This window comes from Motacilla alba, chromosome 12 (assembly GCF_015832195.1).
Source record: "Motacilla alba alba isolate MOTALB_02 chromosome 12, Motacilla_alba_V1.0_pri, whole genome shotgun sequence".
Taxonomy (NCBI): Eukaryota; Metazoa; Chordata; class Aves; order Passeriformes; family Motacillidae; genus Motacilla; species Motacilla alba.
Window position 1 is genome coordinate 9043410 of NC_052027.1, and position 22926 is coordinate 9066335.

At 49.7% G+C, this 22926-nt stretch overlaps 3 protein-coding genes across 7 annotated transcripts in view; 2 read left to right on the top strand and 1 right to left on the bottom strand.

Moving 5' to 3' along the window:
• Window positions 1-5447, top strand: part of ARIH2 (ariadne RBR E3 ubiquitin protein ligase 2) — a 36747-nt gene extending 31300 nt beyond the window's left edge. For 3 of the 5 annotated variants that reach the window (XM_038148805.1, XM_038148809.1, XM_038148808.1), the window contains 2 exons: window positions 652-735; window positions 1211-3680. In XM_038148805.1, the coding sequence (XP_038004733.1) occupies window positions 652-735; window positions 1211-1282 (156 nt within the window). In that variant the 3' untranslated portion in view covers window positions 1283-3680. Of the gene's footprint in view, window positions 1-651; window positions 736-1210; window positions 3681-4459; window positions 4954-5428 lie in introns of those variants that run through there. The other 2 variants (XM_038148807.1, XM_038148806.1) reach the window with 2 other exon arrangements.
• On the top strand, window positions 5069-22862 carry P4HTM (prolyl 4-hydroxylase, transmembrane). The gene is made up of 9 exons (XM_038148810.1): window positions 5069-5358; window positions 5429-5510; window positions 14897-15087; window positions 16132-16228; window positions 18203-18365; window positions 19988-20173; window positions 20609-20699; window positions 21146-21269; window positions 22554-22862. The coding sequence occupies exons 1-9, from the start codon at window positions 5110-5112 to the stop codon at window positions 22769-22771; spliced, it is 1401 nt and encodes a 466-aa protein (XP_038004738.1). The 5' UTR covers window positions 5069-5109; the 3' UTR covers window positions 22772-22862.
• On the bottom strand, window positions 5517-14574 carry LOC119705917 (secreted frizzled-related protein 5-like). The gene is made up of 4 exons (XM_038148813.1): window positions 12446-14574; window positions 11565-11737; window positions 10561-10647; window positions 5517-9408 (listed from the first exon to the last, which is right to left on the bottom strand). The coding sequence occupies exons 1-4, from the start codon at window positions 12769-12771 to the stop codon at window positions 9074-9076; spliced, it is 921 nt and encodes a 306-aa protein (XP_038004741.1). The 5' UTR covers window positions 12772-14574; the 3' UTR covers window positions 5517-9073.
• Window positions 22863-22926: the final 64 nt, after the last annotated feature.

The following is a 22926-nucleotide window of genomic DNA, read 5'->3' on the forward strand; positions in this document are numbered from 1 at the left end:
TTTATTTCTTGGTAAGATTTATCACAATGCTGTGGGCCATATTTCCTGTGAAGAGCTGCTGGAGGAGAGCTTTTCCTTGGATCATGGTGTAGCTTTGCTTTTTATTCCTGCTATAAGTTCCTTGCTGGCTTGGTGCATCTCATGGGCTGAAAAAGTACAAAAATAAACTTGAATTCAGAGAAGAGTTTTTTCTGTGATTCAGCTGTCCTTTAAAACCTGTTCTAGAATCTTTCTTCATGGCATCATGTGTTCTCTAAGGCTGTGGAGAGATGTTCTCTTCTGGATCTGACTGTGCCTGTGGAACAAGTTGCTGCTCCCAGCAGTGGTTTAACAGTCCCTTCACTCTGCCTGCAGAGCTACTTATGAGAGCATCTTGTGACCTGTTTATGGCAAAATAAGCTGAATTAGGAGATACTTGTCATGTGCAGTGTTTTTAGGCTGACTGGGTTAATTTTGAGTGATGCAGGTTGGGGAGTGCTTACACAAGAAATGTCCAGAAGGGATGATCCCATCTAGGTGAAGCTGGATAAGGAGGAAGTCTGCTCTGCCAGCACAGCTGTCAGCAGGACACATTTGTCTGCTCCTCAAGTGTAATGAAACTGCTCCACTAAACGAATTTCTTATTGATGTCTCTTATTTTGCTCTTTGCAGTTTGAATACCAGCAGGCCCAGCTGGAAGCTGAAATTGAAAATCTCTCATGGAAGGTGGAGCGAGCAGACAGCTATGACAGAGGGGTGAGTGTTCTGCTTGCTTCAGCTTGTTGGCCAGATTTTGTTTGTTGGGCTTAACACTCCTGCAGGAGCACTAAGGCTGTCAAGTGAGGGTTCTGAGAAGCTAGATCCAGAAACCACCTTTAGCCAGCAGATGATGTAGAAGCAGAGTGCTCACTGCCTTGTGGGAGGGGAGGGAGGGCTGCAGGGATTCCTGCAAAATGAAACAAGTCCCACGGAGCTTTGGAGGAGACTGCATGCAGCCTTCTGGTGAAAAGCAGGTTTCTTAAGTGTGTAGCATTTTAGACAGAGCAGGTGCTGGGTAACTGCAGAGGGAGCCCACATAAAAAGGAACAGGATCTGGGATCTTGAAATCCAGAATGTGCATGAAGTGTGTGATGGTTGGTGCTTCTCAAGCTGGAGTTTAGTGGCCCCCTAAGGAAAATGAGGTCTTCTCCAGGGATTTTATGCTAACAGTTTGTACCTTCTCTTTTACCAGGACTTAGAGAATCAGATGCACATAGCAGAGCAGAGACGGAGGACCCTGCTGAAAGACTTCCATGACACATAAGAGAGGAGGAAGTGACAGTGCAGGGGTGAGAGCAGCGAGTGAAGTGATGGTAGCTTCACTGGGATAAGCAGGCACTGCCTCTGGGAGAACACGGCCAAGGACAAAGCCACCCCTCCCCTTGCAAGTCAGACACATGCAAACACCACCTCTTAGTCCAGTTTGTTCTCTTATCTTTCTGTTTCTGTTTCTGCCAGGCTAGAGGCCAGAGCTCAGATTGGCATATTCCCTGGGCCATTTCCCTCCTGCCCTTGATGGTTTCAGAAGGGGAGGGAGTTTTTTTCTGAATGGCTGTTAATAGTGTTAGATCATTACAGTTTATGTAATTTTCAACGGTTGTACAATTATACAGACAAACCTTAGAATAACACAAAACCCTTTTTAAAAATAAATTGGCAGTGGAGTGTTTTTCCTTAATCTGCTTGTAAATTTAATGGGCTTTTCCCCCTCTCCTTCTCCCTTCCTCTGACCCAAAAATCCTCCTAGTCATTGAAGGAGGTTAAACAATCTCTCAGCTAGATTTTCCGATGCTCTTTTAACCAGGGCGTTGCAGCATTGGCATTGCATGAGGAGAGTGGCTGGTGTTAAGGGTGGCTGCTGCTGTGTCTGGCCTGACAGTACCAGCAGTGGCTGTGATTCAGTATGATCACATGTGACATCTCTTTTTCTTGTGAATCAGCTGTGCAAAATCCAGCTACACAAACAAAAGCAAACAGAGGAATTGTAGGGGACAGACCGGGTTAACATTGGGGGATATGCTTGAGTTTGAGAGAAATTGAGAAAAATCAGATTCTGCATTTGATGAATTTAGGTCTTCCATGTAGATTTTTGCTTTACTTGTTTTTGTGGGGAGGATGTTGTATTGCCAAAGTGAGTGATGAGGGAGTAGTAGCATACAGTTGTTAATCAAGGCTTGGGGCTTTTGCAGTGTGAAAGGATCCATGTTATAACAGTGCCATGCAGCCTGATAAAGATTATTTGTGCCTGCTGGGTAGCATGGCTGAGAAAAATTGATCTCATTCATCAAAGTGAGACTAAACACCACTACATTATGAGGAGGAAAGATTATGTACAACACTCCCTGGCCTGTGTTGGCAATGTGGACGGGCACTTGAATACAGGTGCACTGCTTGTGCAGAGCCTGCACCAAGCCAGGCAGAAAACTAACTAGCAAAATTAATTTATTTGTATATTAGTATTGACGCTGGTGGGAACTTATAAGAAAACTGATTGTTAGGAGCATGTGGAGCTTTTTTATTAACATTCTCTTTTCTAATGTAAAATATACACAAAAATAAAAATATGAAAACCTAGTTCATCTTAGTAGGGGTTAACATGAAAAAGGTTACTTAAATGCTGTCTCTTGCCTGTTTGCTACAGGAAGCAGGCCATATATTAGGATTTCACAGATATCTGTGTCACTTGCACCAGGAGCTTGTTGTTTGCAGCCAGTAAGGTGCAGCTGGAGTCTGATCTGACGAAATTTTCACCTCTGTGGGGAACTCATGGGATTCTCTTCTATGCTGTATTTGGAAGTGTTGCCTTTGATGCGTCCCTGTCTTGTTCTTATGCAATGTCACTTGATAAAGATTAAACTGGAGGGGGGAAAAGTGCTAAATTCCTGCGTGTCAGAATAAGCTAACTGCTGTTGGAGCCTCTTTCATGTACCTGAGACGTGTGACCCAAGTATTTGCAGCAGGTGTAATTGGGCTCATAGATTTTATCAAGACTGATGCATTAGTTTAAACAAGGAGTAGCTGTCATAGGAGCTAATCCTGTGGCCATGCTTGTTGTACACAGCAGAAAATTTCAAACTGAGAGGCCTTTTCCTTCCTCCCTCCTGTCCCTGGTGTGGGATCTATCCTCAGGGAACAAGAGAATGCACTGCAAGGAGCTGCTGGCCATGGAGTGAGTGTTACAGCAGAAGCAGCTGAGGGTAGGGCAGGCTTGTGGAGAGATGGCTGCAAGTCAGGGAGCAGGGCAGGGAAGGGGGCTGTGGTTTCTGGGAGCAGCACTGCTTGCTGTGCCAGAGATCTTCATACCCATGGCTCCTTATGTTCCTGCTCTGTCCTGCTCTGGCTCCCCTCCAGGCTGGAGCTGTAGAAATGGCTTTGGCCTTGCTCCAGCCACTGTCTTCATTTCATTCCTTACTCTGCACCCAGCAGCAGCCTCTCTGTGCCCTCCTCGTGATATATCCTAGAGGTCAGTCTCTCTTCCTCTCCCCTTCCCAAATGATTGTCTTGGTATGCTGCTTCCACAGAGGGGATAGTGGAGGGAGGAAGGTTTGCTGAGACCCAGCAGTTTGCAGTGAACACAACCAATGTTTAAACTACTCTTTAAAAATGTAATGTGCAAAGTACTGATTAGGATAAAAGCTGGTGTTCTTGTTGTCTAAACATAACTATCTTAATACCTAATCCTTTTGCAGAGCAGGTATGTGGAGTTTCCTAATCCCAAAGATTTTTCACTTCTGTTACATAATTGTCCAGCTTTGAGCTAAAGGAGAATGAGGTTTTGTCACTCCTTACTTCCCTCCCTCCCTCTTCTATGCCCCCACAAAATATTTTGCTATGAATTCTTGTTTGTAGACAAGCCAGACCATGTAGCTGTGGCGAGGCTTACTGAACAGGCTGCTGAGATGCTTGGCTGGGGAACAGTAATAAAGATTGCACAGTGCACCCACTAATTCTTTCAAATTTTCTGAAACTAGAGCTTTGTTAACAGTTCCATTTATTTTTAAACAAAACATCCTTTCTAAAAATGGTGAAAGCCCTGGGTTGTACCCACAAATCCTATTGCCGTACTCTGGGAAAACAACAGGAATTGCTTTTGCAGCCCAGGCAGGACCACTTCTGTCTTGGTGTTGTACAGAAAGTCATGGCCTCCAAGACAAAGTGTGCAGGGCACAGGGGCTGCTGGCTCTGTGTGTAAGGTGAATGACACTGCTCAGGAGACAGGTGACAGGAAGGAAATGGGGGTTCTCAACGCCAGAAGAAGAGGCCATTTTTTCTCCCTGTAATAAATACATGGCCCTCCTTGAGTTAGGAAGGTTACATGGATGTAGGTAATAAAATGTGGCTCAGGAGTTATTAATTCTGAGGTACAAGTTTCCCTTTGATGCGTTACTGCTACAGATGTGGAATGTTTGCTCTCTTTTTTCTTTTTTGCACTTGTTTCCAGCTCCTGCGCCAGCCCGACACCTCTCCATCCTTGCACCTGGTACTCTTTTATTTGGGCCTCGCTTGTGTTAGTGCATTGGCTGCCTCATCTCTATTCGTCCTCAGGCTTCCCAGACTGTAACAAAACGTTTTCTACTGACACCATAAACTGCATGACTGCTGCCCTGCGCAGCGAAGTCTCTGTGCCCGCCCGCAGACGGGGCAGCAGGAGGTTTCTGTACTATAGTCTTGCACTCTAAATTTTAGACTTTTTAAGCAGGTGAAAAATAGAACTTTATTTTTAAATGAGGCACTTGTTCTGGGAATTCCTTTCTCGGCCCCGGTCTGGTTGGGGTTGTGGGGCAGCGTTGAGACGTGTGGGAGGGCACGGGACCACTCCCACCGCTCGCTTTTCTTCGCAGGCACCAGAGAGGGGCAGGGGCGGCGCAAACCGCCCGGGAGACGGTTGCCAGAGGTGTGCCCGCGGTTTATTTGAAATAAATTGTGACTTTCTAACTTGGGCGGTGTCCTGGCTGTTCTTGGCGGTGGGGCGGGGAGGGGCGGCGGGGCCCGCGTCGCTGTCTCCGCCCGCTGCCGCCGTGCCCGCCCCGCGCTGCCGCAGCGCCCGCCGGGCCGTTGCCGCGGTGACGCGGGGCCGGGCGGGCCGGGGCGATGGCGGCGGCGGAGGCGCGGGCCGAGGGGCCCCCGCTGCCCGGCCCGCCGGGGGGCCGCCCGCGGCCCGTCTGCTCCCGCCCCTACTTCCTCGTCCTCATGGTCTTCGCGCACCTCTACGTCCTCAACGTCCTGGGGCTGCTGCTCTTCGTGCACCTCAGCGCCGGCGAGCCCGGCGGGCCGCCCGCCGCCCCCCCGCCGCCGCCGCCGCCGCCCGCCCGCGCCCTCCCGCGCCTCGAGGGCATCAAGGCAAGGCCGCGACCGGGGGCCGGGGCCGGGGCCGCCGAGCGCCGAGCGCTGACCGCTGCTCTCCCCGCAGGTGGGCCACACGCAGCGGGTGGAGCTGGTGCCCGGCAGGGCCCACGCTGTGCGCACCCTCAGCCTCAAGCCGCTGCTGTTCGGTGAGTACCGGCCCCGCCGGGGGCAGCTGCTGCCGGGCCCGGGCACGCCGGTAGCGGGGGGGTTCCGCCCTGACGGCGGAGCGGGGCGTGTGTGCGTGTCTGTCTGACACCCGCCGCTGTCTTACACCCACTCGGGGGAACGCGACTCCCTGTGCTGCTGTTCCTCCGGGCTGCGTTAAAGACTGTGGTATCGCTTAAGGTATGTTGATGTTGATGCGAAATTCGCAGAGGTTACGTGTTCTGGATGGCCCACTTTGAAGAATTTGGAAGATTAACCTTTCCAGGTTTTTCAGGTTTCTGTAAAATACTAGGAATAGACAGCAGGTCGCTGGCAAGAACCTTGAAGAAGCTGCTCAATACAAGGAAAGGACAAACTTTTGTTAATAAAGAATTAAAAAACAATTTAGTATTGATGCTTCAGCACTGAGGAAATGAGTAACAGGAGAATTGATAGATCTAAATTCTTCCACCATTTTGTGTCCTGTTCTAGATTTATCTCTATTTTTGGCTTCTCTGATACACAACCACACAACATCTGCCTTTCACATATTTTAAAATCTTCTTTACCTTTCTGTGATGCTTTGCTGTCACTGGTCAAGTCTCACTAATTGAACTCTGTGTTCTGGAAAGTCACTCACAATATGCTAGACAATTTGAGGAGGAGGAGTCAATCATTACAAAATTCCTACTATTGCACAGTCAGAGAAAACCTGTTGTTTCTGAAAAGACAGCACAGAGAATCTTTCAGATGCTTTCTCAATAACATAAACAGAGGCATATTTTCTGATTCCGAATAGATAATATACACTGAAAACCTCACCATTAATTTCTTAGTGGATTTCTGTCTGACGTTCACTAAACAGACACACCAACCTGAACCCCACAGCATCACAAAACTGGTGATGAACCATTATCAGAACCACGGTCTGTGGCAATTGCTCTGGTTCTCACTGGGGAATCTCCTGTTTCCTCTTTCCCTGCCTTTCCAGTAGCACTGAGGTGAAACAGTTGGCCCTGGCCCCCAAGGAAGGTGCTGAAGATGATAAAAGGCAGGTTTGTCCTGGCAGCAGTAGTCCTGCAGTTTTTAGCTTCTTGTTCCAGCACCTCCACTGGTTTTGAGGGAAGCTTTGCTCCCTGAGGATGCCATCACAGGCAGTGACAGACATTCACCATTTGAGATGCCATGAGTCTGTTCTCCTTTGTCCTCTGATAAGGAGTCCCTTATTTAGAAACTGCAAGTTGCAAGACAATTCTTATCTCCTGGATGAACCTGCCAGGAGCCAGCTCTGACTTTAAAAGACTTTCAGAGATTTCTCTATCTTTGCAAGCAGTACCAATCTAATTCAGCTGATTTAAAAAAACTAATTCATTGTATCTCTGTTACTTAAATTAGTGGAAGTGTGTATTTAACTTGGTTGTGTTTGGTGAATACAGAAGCCCTCAGCAAAGACTGATGAGTTTCTGGGGGTTTAACACAAAGTGCTGCAGCATACAAGAGCCAATTTAAGGAAACAGGAGAGTGCCTGATCTGTCCTCTTTGCTTTCAGCTGAGGAGGTTGCAGTGGGACCACAGCAGCAGACACTCATGAATGATTTAATGTGTTCTCTGGGCTTCAGAGCATGGGCTGGGCACCGTAGGGGAGCTTTAGGTTTGGTTTTTAGTTGTGGGTAAGTCACATCTGCATGGAACCCAAGCGTATTTTATGGAGCTATGAAAAAATCCCTGCCCTATTTTTTCCCCCCTCTGGCTACAAGGCATCATTTCTAAAGCTTGTAAATCAGACCATCTGTGCAGTTTTCAGTTGGGAAACTCTAGTAATCAAATAACCCTACTAATGGAAAACAAATCAGACAAAGCCTTTTCAACCTTCAGAGCTTTTATGTGTTTTGCTTTCCAAACGCAGTCTGTTCAGAAGATACTGCCATTGCAGGGACCACCTGACAGCAGATTCAGTGGATTGGGCAGCAGTTTCTAAGACAAGACAGTGGAGAGGAATAAAAATAGGAAATTTGGCTATGTTTTTCCTCTGAGCCTCAGGGAAGAGAAGTAAGCACCGCTCAAATGTCAGGGCGCAGCTGAATTGCAGCGTGTGTGTGTATGTGAGCGCTCCTTCCAGCCCACACCAGTGTGAGGAGGAGCCCGCAGTGTGGGTTGTTGGTGTGCCTTGTGAACACGGGGAGGCAATGTGTCTCCAGCAGACAGATGTGTCTCCAGCAGACCAGGGTGTCTCCAGCAGACAGATGTGTCTCCAGCATACAGATGTGTCTCCAGCAGACCAGGGTGTCTCCAGCAGACAGATGTGTCTCCAGCACACCGGCTGTCTCTGCATGGCCAAAGCTGCAGGCGTCCCCAGCAAGGCAGAAAGCATTCCTCCCAAAGGCTGATTTTTCCGCTTGTTTTGGTTTTTTATTTCAGCCACAGGTTTCAACCAATGTAGAAAACTTTCCACGGACAGTGCTTTGTTAGGCAGTAGAAATCCAACTTGTTTCCTTGTTTGGGGATTTGCTGTTTTCTGCTCTGTGGTCTGGAGCGCTGTGTGTGCCCCTGCAGGGAGTGACAGTCCTGCTTGAGTGAGATAGTGAGCTGCAGAGAACTTGGTGAGACTGAGTTTTCCCATATTTTCTATCTTCCTAATGTACAGGTGGGAGGCCAGGCAGCTGTGGGAGGTTTCTCCCCTGCTCCTGTATCAAAACTGCAGTATCCCACTGTGCTTGGGCTGGGACTCGCCTCCCAGTGCTGAGCAAAGCTGCCGTTCACACCAAGCAGAGCTTTGAACAGCTGATGTCTCACTCATGCTCTGCTTTTCTCAAGGTTCTTGTGATATCCCCAGTTGCCAGAATCTTCTGATCCACACTGAATTTCTGATGTTGAAAAACAGTTTTCTTCCCTGTTATGTAGAAACCCTCAGCTTTCTGCTCTGTGCCTTTCCTGCTTGAGAATGGCTGCTTCCTTTTGCATGTGTGGGTGCTCATCAACTCTCAGTGCAGGGAGCTGAAGGGACAGCCTGACTCAAGAGCAGAGTTCAGCATGCAGTTTTTAAGGGGCTGGGCATAGCCAGGGTGGGTTCCTGTCCTGTTAATTTACCTCAGACTGTTGAAGAGTAAAGTATTTCCTCCATTACATAAAAAGTATCACTTCACAGTCAGGGAGACTTTCATCTAATCTCTGGACAGAAAGCAAGCAGGCACTTGGACAGCATCAGTGTCTCAGGGTCAAATAATGAATCTGAAATACCAGCTCTGATAATGAGAACTAGAAGGAACTGTTAATAAAGGTCCTTGTCCTCGCCTGCATAGTTTTGTTGTGATGTTGGATCCTACACAAAGCTGAACATAGCACGTCCTGGATCTACAGAGCATTGTGAGAGGAACATGTTAAACCTGCATCCTTAAGCTCGGTCTTGGTAAAACAGGGATCCGTAGTGAAGCCCTATCTGTGCACTATGACTGCTTCAAATCACCTAGAAATATCACCATACATCTCCAAAACACCACCTGCCAGGGAAAGGAGTTTTCTAGCCATAGGGAAGGGAGCAGTTTCTTATTGCTGGAGTTGAGCTTTTTCAGACCTTCCATCCCGCCTGTTCGGGGCAGCGGTGATGCTTCCACCTCCGCACTGCCTGGTGCAGGTTCCTGTTCCTCTTCTGCCAGGCGTAGGCCTTGTTCACCACCACTTTGTCACTTTTCACTTCACCACTTACAACGAAGACTCCTGCCTGAGTGCCTCGCATGATGTTGTGGGCGCAGGTGGCGTCTATGTCCAGCCACTGCTGGAGCCTGGCAGGGATTTCAGTTCTGAGCAGTGGGCCGTGCTTCAGCACCTCCACTTTGGAGGGGTCCAGGTCGAAGTCCGAGATGGTGGTGGTGGTGTTCCTCCTCAGGATTCGGATTTTCACTGCTGCAGGGGTTGGAAAAAGAGCTGTGAGTTCTGTTTACTCTTCATAGCTCCCTCCTACTTCAAGACACAGAGCCAGCCCAAGGCTTCTGTGCTGTCTCTGTAATGTGGGGAGGTATCTGCAAGCTTTTACAACTGCAGTGAACTTGTAAAAGTTCTCATTTGAGGTTAGTCTACAGTACTGAACACTGTTCTTAGAATCACAGAATTATTTAGGTTGGAAAGCACCTCAAAGCTCAACCACTGACCCAGCACTGCCCAGTTCACCACTAAACCACGTCCTGAAGTGCCACAACCACATGTCTTTCAAATACCTTCAGGGTGGTGACTCAAGCCCTTCCCTGGGTAGCCTGTTCTAGTGCTTGATAATTCTTTTGGTGAAGAAATTTTTCCTATTACCCAATCTGAACTTCTCCATTGCAACTTGAAGCCATTTCCTCTTGTTCTTGTTACGTGGGAGAAAAGGCCTCCTTCTCCTTCTCAATCCATTTCCCTTCTAAGAGTGGCAAAGATGTATCAGTGCCACTGCAGAAACCAGGAATCATGGGCACAAGCATGCAGATGCACCAAAGTCCTCATCTTGTGCAAATTACATGACTTTTCTCTGAGCAGGGATTTCAGGAAGTGACATGACTGACAGCTGCTCAGGATTTATAACCTTTTTTATTGAAAAATATCTTTATTTTTCTATATGTGTCCTGAATTCAGGACAGTATCTTGAAAACTTCTGCCATCTGATTGAGCAGCACCAGTGCTGCTGCTTGCTTGGGCTAGGAGAGGGAGAGTCACAATACTAGAACAACACTATTAAAGTTTGAAATAGCTGGAGTGGAATTTGCTAGAGATTCTTATAGGCATTGATTGAAATGTTTGTCTGCAAGGGAAAACCAGAGTACTGCTTGTTTTTAGCACTCACAGACCAAAACCAAACCAGAGCCTAACAGAAATAAATCAGGACTTCACTTTCAGTGCTGCCAGGAGCTGGGTCCTCCTGCTACCTCACAGGTAAGGTGGAAACTGAAAATCCCTGGGATCTGCTGTAAAAGCTGCAGGTTCTCCAAGTCAGTATGTTATGGCAAAGCTATTTTCTGTCCATGGCACTGCTTGGCTGCTGGAGGGAATGGTGGCAGTTGAGAGGAATAGGAGTGTACTCACCAAAATCATTTGCACAGAAGCTTTCCAGGATCTCCCTGGCAGTGCTGGCCTCCTCAAGCTCACAGTCCTTGCAGCTGGCTCGGGGCACTGCTGCAACAGAAATGAGGTTATAACACCTTTGTCAAGCTTCATGGAAAAGGCACAATGAAATTTTGAGATCTGCAAGTGGCGGCTTGCTGTTTCTTAGTGATGCTTCTTCCTGAGCTACCCAGGCCCTGGAGAGGTACCTCAGACAGGCAAGGTGGAAAATGTTAGACTCTCCTTCCTGTGGAGGCAGACACTGCCTGTCAGTGCTTTGTTCAGGCTTGTGTGTGTTGCTGCATGTTAAAGCAGCAGTGGAAATGCTTAATGAAGATCTCCTAATTTGGATGAAACAGCAAAACCAGTGGTATGGCCAGGCTCCATCCAGTGATGCTGAAATGATGTTGAAATGTCTGTTCTCCCCTTAACTGCTCTTGAATCTCCCCCAGTGTTCATCAGTATCTGGGTGTTAATTAAGTCCTTCAGACAGACTTTTTTCCAGCGTAACTCATGTCTGCAGAGGCTCATGTCCCTTCATGGTGTTTCTAATGTTTAGAGAGAAGGCTTGCAAAACATTTCTTTTTGCATGTTTTTAAGGCCTAGACACAGCTGAAAGATCCGGGCTGCAGCTCCATAGCTGCGCTGGAAGCACATCTCACTGCTGGGAGCCTGCACTCCATGAGCTCTCCCACTGTGCCTGGGCTGGAGGCTTTGCAGCCTTTCCTCCCCCCTGCCCCAAACCCTGCGGGGTCTGATGGCACCCAGGGAGCTCATGAATACAGCAGAGAGAGGAACAAGCCGCAGCAATGTTATGCTAATTTTCTATACACGGTTCCAAAGAGACAGAACAAAACTAGAATTTTTTTTTTTTAAATACAGCTTAAACCCAGAAATATGCAGAATAGAAACAAGTCATAGGATCATCCTTTTGAGCTTTCAGTGTTATATATGGGAAAATACATTAAGAAAAAAAAAACTCTTACTTCTCCTGCTTGAGGAATTTTCATCCATGGAGACTGCTGCAATGCACAGTTCATGATCTGCAGGGAACTTGTTGCAGTTGAGGATCTCGGGCCAGGGATAGCCGTAGCAAGCCATGACGGGCGCACAGCTTCTCTTGACGGCTTCGCAGAGGCTGCGGCAGGGGTAGATGAGCCTGCGGAGGGGATGGCTGCTCAGCGCCTGCCAGGAGGCTGGGGGTCGAGCCCTAACACCACTGCTGCTGCACAGGGCTGTGTTGAAGGGTTAGCGGGCAGTTCGGGGATCTTTGACTATTTCTTGAACATTCATGTCCAGGAAGCAAGCAGGGAATTTCTGAGGACAGGAGGGATGAGGGAAGCTGCCAGAAGCCTTAGGGATCTCCTCTCATTGTGCAGAGACTGTTTACCTTTACAGGTGCCTGATTACTCACCAAATTTCCTTAGCAGCTCTGTACTTTGAGAACTGCACCTGAAAACTGGGGATTTCTTTCTGCTGCTGGAACTGTTGGGAAACTGAGAAACCATGTGTTCGGGGCAGGAGCTGGGCTGAGGGGCTGCACAGGAGGCGGGAGGTGGAACTGGTGTGTGCCAGCAGCTACTGCAGTGTATGAGGGGCTGGCCAGGGCATGTGGCAGCAGTGCCTGGGGTGAGGGAGCAGAAGAACCCCAAGGAGGGAACATATTTCTGCTCCTGTGATGTGAAATGCTCGTGTTTTTCTTTCAGAGGGATGTTCCCTGCTGAGTAATCCAATTGTCCCTTGCCGAGAGCAGCAGCACTGCTTCTTGGGGATCACATCGAATGCATTTTCTCTCGGGAGGCACAGGGAGTTGTGCTCCCGTGGGGAGTTAACTGTTACACTGAAATAACTCATAAAAGCATCTTACCTGTCCAAACAGATGGGTGCAAAGAGGGAGCAGAGGAAAATCCTAGCATCTGGGTGGCACTCCCTGGCTAGCAAGGGCAGCCAGCTGGAAGACTGCTGGATGACTTCTGTCATGGTCTCGTGCTCCAGCAGGTTGGGAATCCTCATCTCGGAGTAGCCGATATCGTAGCACAAGGCCATGCGGTGTGGGATGGGCATGCAGCTGGAGGATCTCCTCAGGTAGCTCGCCCAGGCGCCCGGAGAGCCCCAGAGCAGCAGGCGTGCCAGGAGACCCAGTAGCCACGGGCCACCCAACCTCGAGGGGTGCCTGCGAAGGGACCTGACCATGCTTGGAGCAAGTGAACCAAGAGCACGCCCGGACTGAGCTGCTCCTGACTGTGGAATGCCTTTTATAGCCTAGGAGCCACCTCTTTGTCAATCCATCCTCATTAAGTTCGGCCCTTTCAGAGCCCTCATGGGGAAGACAATGCTCCAATTTTCATTTGCCAGAGGCCCCGATTGTTTGTATTTTAGCAGGGGTTTGGCTTAGATCAGCAGGTGTGGAAATGAGGGCAGCTGGGGAGGGGTGAATGACTTGGCCCATGTGTCTTGGGGCTCTTTCAGCTAAGATTGAATCTCTGTTTGACACCAGTGCTCCAACCCATCTCCTTTCTCTTGCTCCAGGATTAGTCATTATTTCATAAACCGTAATGGTTTCCTCTCTTTTGTTTTTTGTAAAAGCAATCAAGTGTTGCTTAAAGTCAATTAGGAGGCATTTGTTTAGCTGGATCTATTGTTGAGCAGGCAGGGAGATAGGATGGTCTCACAGCCACAAGTTAACTGTTTGGGAGAGCTGGGGGCAGAGAGGAACTAATTTGCAGCTGTGGAGCCAAGTTGTTTGCAGACAGGATTGGCAGCACTCAGCAGGAAACCCCCTCACCTTGCAACCTGCATGACCACATGCTTTCCAGTTAACAGAATTCCTGTTTCATTCTGAAATCTCCTTGCTGCCACTGAAGAATGGAATTGTCCTTCCTCCAGCACATAATTAAGGTTCCATAAGCCGTCATTATTGTAGCCCAGTTTGGGAAACTGGAAATACTGGGGGTGTTTTGTTGCCAGTGCCCATGATTCACTTGGACCTGGTGCTGTGCCATGAGATTCAAACTGGTCAGTAGAAGCTCCAGCTCTGAAGCATCCTCTGGCACAGGGACCCTGTGCTGCCTGTGGCAGAAATTGTTTCCTTGGAGCGTGTTATGGATACAGCTGGCTGCATTGTGTTCTTAGGGCTTCCCAGGAACAGCTTAATTTCTGCAGGGCTGGTTCTGGTCTGTGCTTAGCAGGAAGCCAACTGCTTATTGACAGCTTGAGCTGATGGGGTTGATTTCAGGTCATGAAAGTAATTAATTTTTTCCCTCCATTTGAGGATTGCTCCTGTAGTTGATCTATAACATGTCCTTGGCACATACCTGCAGGAGCTCTAGGGAGCTGCAATTCGGAGAGCAGGACCTTGGGTCTAGGAGCACTTAACCTGTCCTGTATTGGTGGTTTTTCTTTCCCTTTTCAAAGGTCTCAGCAGCTGGTAACAAGGTCACCATAGCTGTGACAGACACCAGCCAGGAGGATGCTCTGAACCTCCTGGTCCACAGTGTAACTGCTCTGGAATGGGACCTTGCCAGTGCTGTCCAAGTGCGTGCCCAGTGTACCATGCAGCTAGAATTCTCACAGCCTTATGGTCATCCATGGATTTCTCTGCACTTTAATTTGCTTGGGATTGTGGAATTGCCTGATTCCTGCTGGGTTTGTGCTGCAAAGGAAAGCTGGAGATACCTGGGTATGGAGCTTGGCATCATCCATGTCCAGTATTTTCCTCTTTAATATTGCATTTGAAGACCATTTTTAGTGGGGGAATCAAGAGAATGAATGGGAGTAAGTTAGAATTTTTCTTCTTTGTGTTTGAGTTTCATAATAGAGCACTGTGCTATGCTCCCCTGAAAGGGATTTGGTTTTGTGCAAAGTGCCATCCTCTCCACGTGAGAGCAAGGAAGTCTGAAACCCTGGCGATTGCCACTGCCCACTGTAATGATTTTTGGCCTCCCTTCCGGTAAAGCAGCAGTTCCCAGACTGTGATCCACATGGCACCTTTGAAATGGTAATATGCAGAGATATGCACGTGTTTGTTCACTCCTTTGTCCATTGTGCTATCTGTGAGAGAGTTTAAGGGCTTGACCCCAGGATCCAAACATTTAGGAACTGCTGCTATAAAAATACCTGCCTCCAGCAGCTCAGGTGTGTGGTGTGCTCTTTGAGAGCCCTTCTGGTAGAAGGGTGGATGTTTTTGAAAGTCCCAAACTTGGTTCCTAAATTTTCCCCCTACGTATTTTGATTTTTTTTCCCGAGACTCCTGCTACCAGCATGGGATCCCACTGTAACAGTTCCTCAGTCTCTGTTCCTGCTCACACTTTTGCTGCAGAAATCCCTGACTTCCTGACAGAGGAGGAGTGCAAGCTCATTGTCCATCTGGCAAAGCTAAAAGGACTACAGAAGAGCCAGATCCTACCAACAGAGGACTATGAGGAAGCCATGGAAATGATCGAAATCAGCCAGATGGACATTTTCAATCTGCTGGATCACAATCAGGATGGGCAGCTGCAGCTCAAAGAGGTAGAGTGTGGGACAGACTGGGGAAGGTTTGCCAGAGACCCTCTGGCACATCCCCTCATCAGATGCTCTCTTGGTTAGTCATGTGCTTGGGTGGGACCAGACCCCAGGATACACCAATCATAATTTGCTTAATTTTATGCCTCAGAATTTGTGCTCGCCTTCAGAATGGAAGTTTCTGGGCAATGTGCAGCAGTTGTCATGCTATTGGGAGGCAGCAGCAGTCCTTGGCAGGACATGTGTGCTTTGAATATGCTGGATAAAATGTTCCTGTGCTGTGGGTTGTTGCCTCTTGCTGTGTGTCCTGGGAAGTGAGTTTGTCACGTAGGCCCTGCTTTGTGCAGCTTGTGGGGAACTTACTGTGTGAATTCACAAGCCCCAGCAAAGCCACCCCTGTTGATGAGACGAGGGGAATAATAAGCCTCTTGTCCACAGCTCTTCAGCACCCTTGCCCTGTATGGCAGGGTGCATCAGGGCAGGTACTGACAGTTCAAGCGTGTCCCTCCTCAGGCTCCCGTTCCAGGTGAAGCTGGGAGTCTGAACCGTCCTGTGTACCATGAGTGCTGTGGAGGATGGGGAGCTGTGCAGTGACAGCCAAGGGCAAGGCTCCTTTCTCTGAAGGTCAGAGCACGCTGAGAGCTGTTCAGGCTTCTGGATCTCTCTGTACATGCTGAAGGGAAGAATTTTGTTCCAAGCCCTTACCTTGGACAAGTTAAAGCATTCACTCATCAATATCAATATTATCATCAGTAACTTTATTTTCCCTTCAAGAGAAAGCTGTGCTCTCTCCACCTCAGGGATGGTTAACCAAGTCCCAGCAGTCATTTGCCATGACCTGAACTGGAAATAACAGCACTCATAAGCAGCACTCTGTGTGTGGCTGCCAGATGATTCTCACTGCAATTGTCTTTCTGCAGAAATGTGCTGATGCCCGTCCGGCTGATGTGCTGTGGAGGAGATCCCACCAGGCCTCATGCAGGGAATCTATAGGGTCTCAGCAGTGCAAGAAACCAGTGCTTTTTTTTTTGATCCATTTATGAATTTTAGGTGTTGACCCATACCCGACTTGGAAACGGCAGGTGGATGACCCCTGAGAACATCCGGGAGATGTACACAGCAGTCAAAGCTGATCCTGATGGGAATGGTAAGAGCAGCTCCATGGGAATCCCTTCACCCTCAGCACCTTGGACACCTTGCACAGCCGTATGGGGGAGAGCAAGAGCTGTGTCCCTGCCCAGGCCTTTTTTTCTAACTGAATTCTTTGAAGGGAAGTAGCACTGCCCTAGACACCTTCTCGGGGAAGTACATGCAGGGTGTAACCCTCTCACTGCAGCACTCCTGCATCACCGCTCTAGTGGCTAACTGGTCCCACTGTCTGGGCTTGGATCTCGCTGGAGCAGGACCAGACCACAACTCTGCACTCCCCTTCCCCTGTCAGACCTGCCTTGGTTCATGCCCTGCTGTAACAGGATCTTAGGATCTTCTGACTACAGAGCTCTTGTTACCTGGGATGCAGGTGTTCAGACACACATTGCATGCTCCCCCTGTTTTCAGGGAGACTTTTGCAGCAGGCCAAGAGGCCCATGTCACTGTGAGGGGAGAGTGGAGTAAGTGGAGGTGGGGGTGATCTTGTCTGTCAGCCTTTGGTGCTGACCCCCCCTCTCTGCCACTGCAACCTCTCTGTATTCCATGAGGCCACTTCTGCCCCTCCTGCCCCCGGTCTCCCAAGGGCTCCTGCTGGTCCGGACATACACTCTAACCTCTGCTGCTCTAATTAGAGTGGCCTCAATTAAGCGACACTCAATTTCCTAATCAAATTAAGTGAACGCACAGTCTCTTCCAGTGAGTGACCTGGCATTGAGAGCTGCCCAGGAGGAGCTGCTTTGGAGTTGAAGCAGTAGCAGTGTGAAAGCATAAATATCCGGAGGGCACCCTGTGCAACTCTCCTCCAGGCTGGTGGCATTCTTGGCAGGAGTATGACTGAGTCCTCAGTGGCTTTTCCACCATTCTGGACATTAACAAATGAAAGGTCCTGTTAAAGGGCTATTGGCAGGACCTTGCTTCCAGAGTGCTGCTTCCCTCTGTTGTTAGATTGGTACATGACACTGAGAGACCAGGTCACAACCTGGATGTGGCACTGCATCATCAGAGACTGTGGGGAGTAAGGGGAAGTGCAGACAGAGGGACACTAGGAATAATAACAGTGGATCATTTGGTCATGACCTGAGGATGTGGCACCTGAGGAACTGTCCCTGGCTGACCCTTGTGGCTGGTCCTTCCTCCTGCCAGGGGGTGCTCGTGCCCAGGGAGCAGAACTGGCACCCAGCAGCACTGGGTTTGCTGCCTGAGCGAGCTCCTCTCCCAGCCCATGGTGTGTGCAGGGCAGCCCAGGGCAGTGCACTGCCTGCTGCTATCAGGGACCTGTGCAAGGCTTCCCTTCTCCAGAAAGAGGAAACAACAAATGTGAGGATTCTCCTGAAGCTGACAAACGCAAGAGTCCACCTCTTGCTGATTCCAGTTAGTGCAAACAAGAAATACCTGTTTTAGGAGAAACTGCTTTATACCTCTTGCTTTTCTGTTATTTCTATTTACACAAGACCATACTGTCATGCATTCCTCATTTATGTTTTGCAGTTACACAAATGCAGGAGAATGTACTGCTTGTTTTGGGTTTGGCTTTTTCTTAATTACCCTGCAAGGTCATATAGAAAATGTGGTCTGAGGTCCCTCTCTGTCCTTAAACATGTTGATTTAAATATCTAAATCCTAAGCCTCAAGACATTCACAGACTTTCTTGTGCATATCAGAACTGTAGTACCTGTTGCGGGTTTCAGGAGCTTTTTAAAGTTCAAAATGGTGTTTTTCCTGTCCCAGTTCTGACCCTGCACAATTCACTTTGGCAGGTTGCTCTGTGTCCTCTGCTGCAGGCGAGAGCATTGCTGGAGCCCATGATCATGGGCAGAAGGGGTGCTGCCTGTGCTGGACACAGTGTGCCCTGACTGGGGTCTGTGTGAGGAAGGCAGTTTCTGCAGTGCCCTCAGCTGGTGTTTCTCCATGTACAGGATGCAAGAGCTGTTACCTGCACCAGAGTCAGGTGGCTTTTCCTGTGTTCCCATAGGTGTGCTAAGTTTGGAGGAGTTCAAGCAGTTGAATATCCGTGATTTCCACAAGTACATGGGAAGCCAGAAAGTGAAGATGAGTGACTTGGTGCGCAATAGCCAGCACACCTGGCTGTACCAGGGCGAGGGGGCACACCAGGTCATGAGAGCCATTCGGCAAAGGTAAGGGCCAGGGAGCTGAGGGGAGCTTGGGTTTGGGTAGGCACAAGCATCACCTATGTGCTGGGAGAGGCAGTGGCAGACTTGCTAATATTCACACTTCCTAATTGTGTGAAAAGTCCTTGGAGTATAAAGAGCAATGAACACAGACACAAAATGGAGAGAGGAGGTTTTCATTAGAAGAAGAATTTGCATTGTCCTGTGGAAAGGGAAAAAGAAAAATCGAGCCTTTCAGCATCTCCATTCACTTTTGGGAACAGCCCTATAAAACCAGGAAGATTTGGCAGTATATGAAATCATTCATTCTAATTAGTAACTGAGCTTACTGGGAGAAACTGCCCATTTCCAATGCTGTCTGGGTGCCAGCAGTTAACTGTCATTTGCTTTAGTTACTCATGCATTTCACTGAAATCTGTCTTTGCTATTCAGAGCTGACTTTTTAAAAAGCACGACTTCACCTTAAATTAGTCAAGTTAGTTTAATCCTCCAAGCACACATATTGTAGGGCAGCTCATGGCAGACAGGAGAACCTCTTAACCTTTCTCTTCATCTCAGATTTGGTACTGGGAAGAGCTAAAGCCCAGCATGAAGGCCAAATCATGTAGTTGTAGTGAGTTTCAGATAATTGGCTGGAGACTCGCATGTTCTTGTGGTGCTGGTCCTCACCCAGAATGTGGGTGGGTAAAATCTGTCCTGAGGCCTGAAAAACAGCTGTTGGCCACTCCTTTTCTTCAGTGCATTCCAGTGGGAAAATGGGGTCACATATTGCCTTGATTAGAGCCGACTGTGGCTGTCACCTTCTCTGTGCCAGCCAGCCAACACACACGGGCATCGGCATTCCGCTTGCACGCTCTGCATTGGCCACTGTCAGGAGGATGTGAAGACCCAGCACTGAAGGAGGCTGTTGGTCCTCCCTGGGACCAGGCAGCGCCTGCAGGGGCTTTGCCGTCCTGCCCAGGTGCCACATTGTCCTTGCACCTGCCCCAAGGGCTTCACCAGTCCGGATTCTCAGAGCTCTGAGTGTTCTTTGGCAGGTCTCAAGACGTACCTGCTTGCCTTGGGGATGATCTCAGATGTAGCAGTGGAAAAATCCCAGAGCAGGAGGGCTCCGGTCTCCTTGATCACTTCCAGTGCCCCTCTGCCCTGGGGGAGGCTGCTGAAAAGGCAACAGGGAAAGGTGAGTTAGGTGACAAGACTGTTCCTAGAGCTAGTCTCTCGTTCACTCTCAGCAGGGGTCCTGTGCTTTGCTAACTGTCCCTGAGGTCTATAGGTGGTGTGCAGGAGTCCAGAGAAGTGATGAGATGGCACATGAAGGCTCCAGGGACATGCACAGAAGGGATCTTGCTGAGCAAGAAAAGGCTTCCTGAGAGCAATCCTGCTAGAGATACTGCCTTCAGTTTTGTTTTAGTTTTTTATTAACCTTGATGAGGTTTTCTGAGCCGATGCTGATGGTCCAACAGATGAGTAAGGACCTGGTTGTCTCTTGGCATGCTCGCTGCAGCCCATCCGTCTCTCCGGTCTTTTGGGGAAGGGGGTTCTCTTTCTCTGGGTTTATTCACTGTTTGGGAGTAGTGGCTGACTGGGGTGAGGGTGGCTTTTCACTCAGCAGCTCTTCTCTTCCCCAGGGTAATGCGCCTCACTCGCTTGCCCCCCGAGATCGTGGAGCACAGCGAGCCCCTGCAGGTTGTGCGCTACGACCAAGGAGGGCACTACCATGCACACATGGACAGCGGCCCCGTGTTCCCTGAGACTGCCTGCAGCCACACCAAGCTTGTTGCCAATGAAAGCGCTCCCTTTGAGACCTCCTGCCGGTAAGCTCTGCCCTGAGTACGTTAGACAAGGGGTATGAAAAGCCATTTCACCTCACCTCATCTCGCCTGGGACTCGGTGCTCGGGCTGTGGGCTCACAAACCAGCTCAGGACATCACAGGCATGAAGGGGTTTTAAAGGGGAGGTGGGCAAATCCCACTTGGATCCATGCAAGGAAGGTGGAGTGGGTGGGCCTGCCCCAGCAGAACCCACAAGCATACTCATTACTCTGGGTAGGGGTTTTCTTTGTTGTCCTTGTGTTACTCTTGGAGAAAAGCTGATGGTGTAAATCATGTGCAGTGTGATGTCTTGGAGGAGCCACTGTATTTATGGTGGAGCGGCAGGGCATGTGCATCTCCTGTGCCCCTGTGCATCTCCTCCTGCTCCAGGTGTGTCTCCTCTCAGCAGCCATTCACCTGACAGTCTCTGTCTTGCAGGTATGTGACTGTGCTGTTCTACCTGAACAATGTGACTGGGGGAGGTGAAACAGTCTTTCCTATCGCTGATAACAGGACGTATGAAGAGATGGTAAATGAACCTTGCCTATGTGTCACCCCTGGGGATTCTGAGTCCTTCTTGGAATGTCTTTATTCGTTGTAGCTGCAGAAGGGGTCCGGTGTGTTAGGTTGGTGTGCATTAGCATTTGCAGCTAGAGCATAGGGGAGACCATGCTACACTTACAGTCTTTTTCCTCTTAGGACAGGGGAGGAGGCACAGAGCTTTGACAGCTCAGCTCTCCCTGCTCAGAGGTGTGAGGTGTCAGGCAAAGTGTTAAGAAATGGCAGCTGCTCAGAAACAGGTTATGAACCTCCTGGGGCCTGAAACTGGCTGCTCCAGGTGGGTTATGAAAGCTCCTGCATCAACCTTAAGCCATCCTGTGGAACACTCGGGCAAGGGTGAGGGGCAGGGGCAACCCAATACGTGTGCCTTGTTCCAGCCCTGTTTGTGACATCTTCCCTACGGTTTCTGTCCAGTCTTTGATCCAGAATGACATTGACCTGCGAGATACTCGGAAAAACTGTGACAAGGGCAATTTGCGAGTGAAACCTCAGCAAGGCACTGCTGTCTTCTGGTACAACTACCTGTCAGATGGAGAAGGTACAGGCTCACTTCAAAACTGCGCTCCTGGGAGGGGTGGGACTGCAGTAGGTGACAGCCATCATCTCCTTGCTGCAGCTGGGAGCTCAAAGAGCAGCCAAAAAAAGGGTGGTAGCTGCCTGCTAGTGGGAACTGCAGAGTCTTTTTGTCAGCAGCTGAGTAGGAGCTTCCTGACTCTGAAAGGCCTTTGTTTACAGGCAGTAGGTCAGTGGCTCCTGATGTCTTTGGGGGACAGGACTAGCTAGCAAACAAAGACCTTGGCTGCACTCGCCATTACCAGCTGCCTTCCATCCCACTGTGCAAGCTGAAACTCCTGCTGGAACTTGGTCTGCAATTCAAAATGTGTCACTGATGTGGTGTTGCCCAAAGGGGTGGGGAGGGGAGGTAGACAAAGGCACGACCATCAGCTCTGCAGCATGAGGACACATGGGCCACCCCATGCCACGCTTGGGGCCAATGCCTGCTTTGTAGCTCAGCCGCAGCCCCATGATGTGTCCTTGGGGCTGTTTTTGTCACGAAGCACAGTGCGGTTTTCCCTGACAGGCTGGAATGAACATGAATCTTTAAGGCTGCTGGTGAGTATGGCTCCAGAGGGTTTCCATGGCAGATTTTGAGCTTTGGTTGGAGGAAGGAGTGTAGCATCCTAGGTCCCCTGAGAGCAGCCCATGTTTCCATCTCTAGAAAATCCACAGAGGAGGTCACAAGACCAGTGTTTGGGCTGTTGGGTGATAATAGCAAGAATTGTCGCTCTCCTACTAGAAGAGCCCTGTTGTGTTTTTATGAGCAATTTGTTCCTAAATGGAAAGTGGCTGCTGATGCAAATCTGCCACAGAAAAATGATAGGATCGTTGTAAACAGGTCATTTAGAACTGCTGAAATGCAATCTCTAAAATGGCTGCAAGCCTCTGGCTTCCTCAGCCCTTCTAGTGGCAGTACCCATCTCTTCTATGCCAGCCTTCCTTTTTCCAAGAGAGCTGAGAAAAACAGGCTGTGCTCTGGATTGTGAGAGCCACTTGTGCTGAGTGGAGAGACAGAGGCAGTGGGCATTTTGCACTCAGGGAGCCTGCCCTGATGAACTCCTTGTAGGCGCTAGGGTGGGATAGATGGCACTAAGATGGAGGGGGTGCAGGAAAAGTAACTTCTGGAAAATGTATCTGAGCTCAAATCCAAGCAGGTAGTGCAGGCAGGAGAGATGGCATCGGTGTTTGCTGGCCGTGTGCTCCTGTGTGGTCCCAGCTGTGCCTGCCCTCCTCTGCCGCTGTCTAACGGGGCTCTGCTCCGCAGGCTGGGTGGGGGAGCTGGACGACTTCGCTCTGCACGGGGGCTGCCTGGTCACCCAAGGCACCAAGTGGATCGCCAACAACTGGATCAACGTGGACCCCAACCGCCGGCGGCAGCAGCAGTTCCAGCAGGAGATGGAGCGCTTCGCGGGGTCTGCGGCGGGGGCCCCGGGCGAGTGGGCGGTGGACCGGGCGCACGGCGGGGCGCACCTGGAGCTCTAGCGCCGGGGCTGCCGCTGCGCGCGCGGCCTTCTCCCGCGCGGGGCGGGGGGGCGGGGCCGCGGCGCGCGCCAATAAAGCGTGGAGACACGGGCGCGGCCTGCGCGTGCTCGGGGCGGGGCGGCGGGGCCGGCCAATGGCCAATGGGCAGGGGGCGG

Bases quoted from the DNA above. Each gene is read 5' to 3' on its own strand.
- LOC119705917 (XM_038148813.1), bottom strand. From the start codon at position 12,771: ATGGTCAGGTCCCTTCGCAGGCACCCCTCGAGGTTGGGTGGCCCGTGG. The intron at 10,648-11,564 runs GTAAGAGTTTTT...CTGTTGCAGCAG, and splicing joins AAATTCCTCAAGCAGGAGAA to TGCCCCGAGCCAGCTGCAAG. The intron at 9,409-10,560 runs GTGAGTACACTC...CAACCCCTGCAG, and splicing joins CTTCTGTGCAAATGATTTTG to CAGTGAAAATCCGAATCCTG.
- P4HTM (XM_038148810.1), top strand. From the start codon at position 5,110: ATGGCGGCGGCGGAGGCGCGGGCCGAGGGGCCCCCGCTGCCCGGCCCG. The intron at 5,359-5,428 runs GCAAGGCCGCGA...CTCTCCCCGCAG, and splicing joins CGCGCCTCGAGGGCATCAAG to GTGGGCCACACGCAGCGGGT. The intron at 18,366-19,987 runs GTAAGGGCCAGG...TCTCTTCCCCAG, and splicing joins ATGAGAGCCATTCGGCAAAG to GGTAATGCGCCTCACTCGCT.